This window comes from Beta vulgaris, chromosome 7 (assembly GCF_026745355.1).
Source record: "Beta vulgaris subsp. vulgaris cultivar EL10 chromosome 7, EL10.2, whole genome shotgun sequence".
Lineage (NCBI taxonomy): Eukaryota > Viridiplantae > Streptophyta > Magnoliopsida > Caryophyllales > Amaranthaceae > Beta > Beta vulgaris.
In genome coordinates this window covers 33,010,012-33,013,340 of record NC_079208.1, presented here as the reverse complement: position 1 = coordinate 33,013,340, position 3,329 = coordinate 33,010,012, and the positions used below count along the sequence as shown (strand labels likewise).

At 38.1% G+C, this 3,329-nt stretch overlaps 1 protein-coding gene across 1 annotated transcript; it reads right to left on the bottom strand.

The window, feature by feature from the left end:
- Positions 1-533: 533 nt before the first annotated feature.
- Positions 534-1,076, bottom strand: LOC104899181 (uncharacterized). Its single transcript, XM_010686319.1, has one exon. The coding sequence runs from the start codon at positions 1,074-1,076 to the stop codon at positions 534-536; it is 543 nt and encodes a 180-aa protein (XP_010684621.1).
- Between the last annotated feature and the right edge of the window lie 2,253 nt (positions 1,077-3,329).

Sequence of the window (3,329 nt, the reverse complement as noted above, 5' to 3'; positions counted from 1 at the left end):
TCAAACGCCTGGCATGTTTTTTTTACCGTTTCTATGGTCTTCGCGAGCTCAGAAGCTGAATTCGTTAAAGTTCGATTTTTTGCGTATGTTTCGTGCTTATCTTGGTCCAAAATCGTAATTTGGGCCTAAATCATAGCTCGAACATTAGAATTGAGCGATTCTAAAGACTGGCATGTTTAGTTTACCATTTCTAAGGGGTTCGTGAGCTTAGAAGCTGAATTCGTTAAAGTCCGATTTTTTGCGTCTGTTTCGTGCTCATCTTGGCCCAAAATCGTAATTCGGGCCTAAATCCTAGCTCGAACATCATAATTAAGCGATTCCAAAGACTGACATGTTTTTTTTACCATTTCTAAGGGGTTCGTGAGCTAATAAGCTGAATTCGTTGAATTCCGATTTTTCGCATCTGTTTTTTTTTTTTTTTTTTTTTTTGCTAATTAAATGAGCTTATATTTCAGACCAAAACCATTACAAGCTACGCCTAAACTTTGAGGGGACAAACCAACTAGGTTGGACCCTCCCCTACAAAGCTAGGATCATCTTCTAGCTACATGTTGAGTTATTATTCTCAACCATTCTCTATCACTTTTGTTAATCTTCTTAGGAATTACACTGTATACTCTATCTACTACTACTCTTTGTATTCTATTAACAAGCACATCCACTGAAACAACTTTTTTGTCCCATAATACCTCATTTCGAGTCAGCCATATATGATAGACCCCTGCTGCCATTATGGCTATATAAACCTGTCTTTTAAACTTGCTGGCTCTACACCTTTGCAACCATCTAGTCATTCCATCAGTAGTATAGTGATTACTATTGATTTGCAGCCATTTCATGATCATCTTCCAGATTGCCATGCTGTATTTGCATTGTATAATCAGATGATCTTGATTCTCCTCTTCTCTATCACAAATGAGACAGTTGGCCCTCTCACTGATTCCATATTTACACAACCTTGCTGAGGTCTGTAGCCTATCCAGCATAATAAGCCACATAAAGAACCTATGTTTTGGAACAGTCAGCCTATTCCAGACCAACTTATCCCATTGAACTCTTACATAATCACCAGTCATTATCATGTAAATTTGTTTAATGGAATATGTATTCATCTGCTTCAAATTTTCTTCTGTTATTTTCTCTTTTAAGATGTCTTTCACATTGCAGACCTTCTTCCAATACCAGCTACACCCCTTAGGTGGTTGATTATCCCACCAGTTCTGCTGTTGGATATACACTTCACTAACCCATTTGATCCATAGGTTGTCTTTTTTGTAGCAACATCCAATACATACCTCCCTATTGCTGCAATATTCCACTCACCAACCTGTCTGATTCCCAAACCCCCTGCATATTTAGGTAGGCATACCTTAGACCAAGCCACATAGCCAGGTTTCCTGCTGTAATATTCCCCAGACCACAAGAAAGCTCTACAGATGCTTTCCACCTCATGTAACACCTTCTGTGGAATAGTGAACACCTGGGACCAGTAGATTTGTATACTCATCAGCACTGAGTTTACCAATACCAGCCTTCCTTGATAAGCCAAGCTTCTGCTACTCCAGCTTATAATTCTAGAAGTGATCTTTTCAACCAGATTCATACAATCTTTTATTGATATTCTTTTGAAACAGATTGGCACACCAAGGTATTTAAAAGGGAAAGAGCCCATTTTAAACCCTGTCACATTTTAAGCCTTTGAACCACCTCTTGTTTCATGCCTGATGTATACATCTCTGTCTTGTTCTCATTTACTTCCAGCCCAGATACTTCAGAAAAATGCTTAAAACCCTGGAGAAGAGAATAAACAGACACATAGTCCCCTCTACAACACAATATGACATCATCTACAAAGCACAGGTGATTCAACTTCACACCTTTACATCTAGGATGATATTTGAACTGTGTTTTCTCCCCTACCACCTTGAGAGTCCTAGATAGGTACTCCATACATAAAACAAATAAGAGAGGAGAAATTGGATCTCCTTGTCTGAGCCCTCTCTTTCCCTCAAAAAACCACAACATCTTCCATTTACCATGAGAGTGAATCTAGGAGAGCAAACACACTCCAAAATTAGATCAATAAACTGTCTAGGGAATTGTAACCCCACTAAAACTTCTTCCACAAACTGCCACCTTATGGAATCATAAGCTTTTTTCATATCCATCTTGATTATACATCCTGGACTAGTGTTCTTTCTTCCATAGTTCCTAACCAAGTCTTGGCATATCATAATGTTATGACCAATGAATCTCCCCTGAATGAATGCCCCCTGATTCTCAACAACAATGTTAGGAAGAATAGGTTTTAATCTGGCACACATGACTTTTGTAATACACTTGTATATAGTGTTGCAGCAAGCAATAGGTCTAAACTCAGAAACACTACTAGGGCATTTAACTTTAGGAATTAAAGTCAATATGGTAGTGTTTACCTCCTTCAAGAGTTTACCTGATGTGAAGAAATCTTTATTACAGCACTGATGTCTTCACCCACTATAGACCATGTGTCTTTGAAGAAATGAGTCCCAAAACCATCTGGTCCAGGTGATTTGTCCCCTGCTATTGAGAACATTGCATTGAAAATTTCTTCATCAGTAACTGGTCTTGTTAGGCTCTCCTGTTGTACTGAATTCAAAACAGGACCATTCTTCATAATTTCTTAACAAACCTGCTGATTTCTACATTTCTCTTTGCCTAACAGTTGTTTGTAGTAATTGATGAATGCTTCTTCCACTTTTTCACCTTCCACCCAGCAACCATTCATATCCTGGATCCCATAAACTGTATTATGAGCCCTTCTCTTTCTTATAGCTCTATGAAACAAGCTAGAATTCTCATCACCTTGTTGAATCCATGCTAATTTAGCCTTTTGTCTAAGAAAGGCTAGGTAACAATCATGAATCCTTATATAATCTTCTACTGCTTGTTTTTCTTTGTCACTATCCCCTGGATTATTTTTATCATGATGTTGACACTCAATCATCAACTTGTATGCCTTAGCATCAGCAACATGGATCTCTGAGAAACCCATCTTATTAATCACCTTCATTTCTTTTTTCACCATTTTGAGCTTTTGCACCACTCTAAACATTGGTGTGCCACTTAAATCATTCTCCCAGCATTCCCTGACCTTTTGCTGAAAATTTGGAGCCTGACTCCACATTTTATTGTACTTGAAAGGAGCATTCCCATATTTCCTATCCACAAAAACTGACACCATTATAGGAGAATGATCAAACATTCCTTCTGGCATAAACCATGCTTCAGAATCCTGAAACTTCTCACTCCATTTCTCATTACAAAGAACTCTATCCAGTTTGCAGTAA

Coding starts and splice junctions, on each gene's coding strand:
- LOC104899181 (XM_010686319.1), bottom strand. CDS start 1,076: ATGACTGGTGATTATGTAAGAGTTCAATGGGATAAGTTGGTCTGGAAT.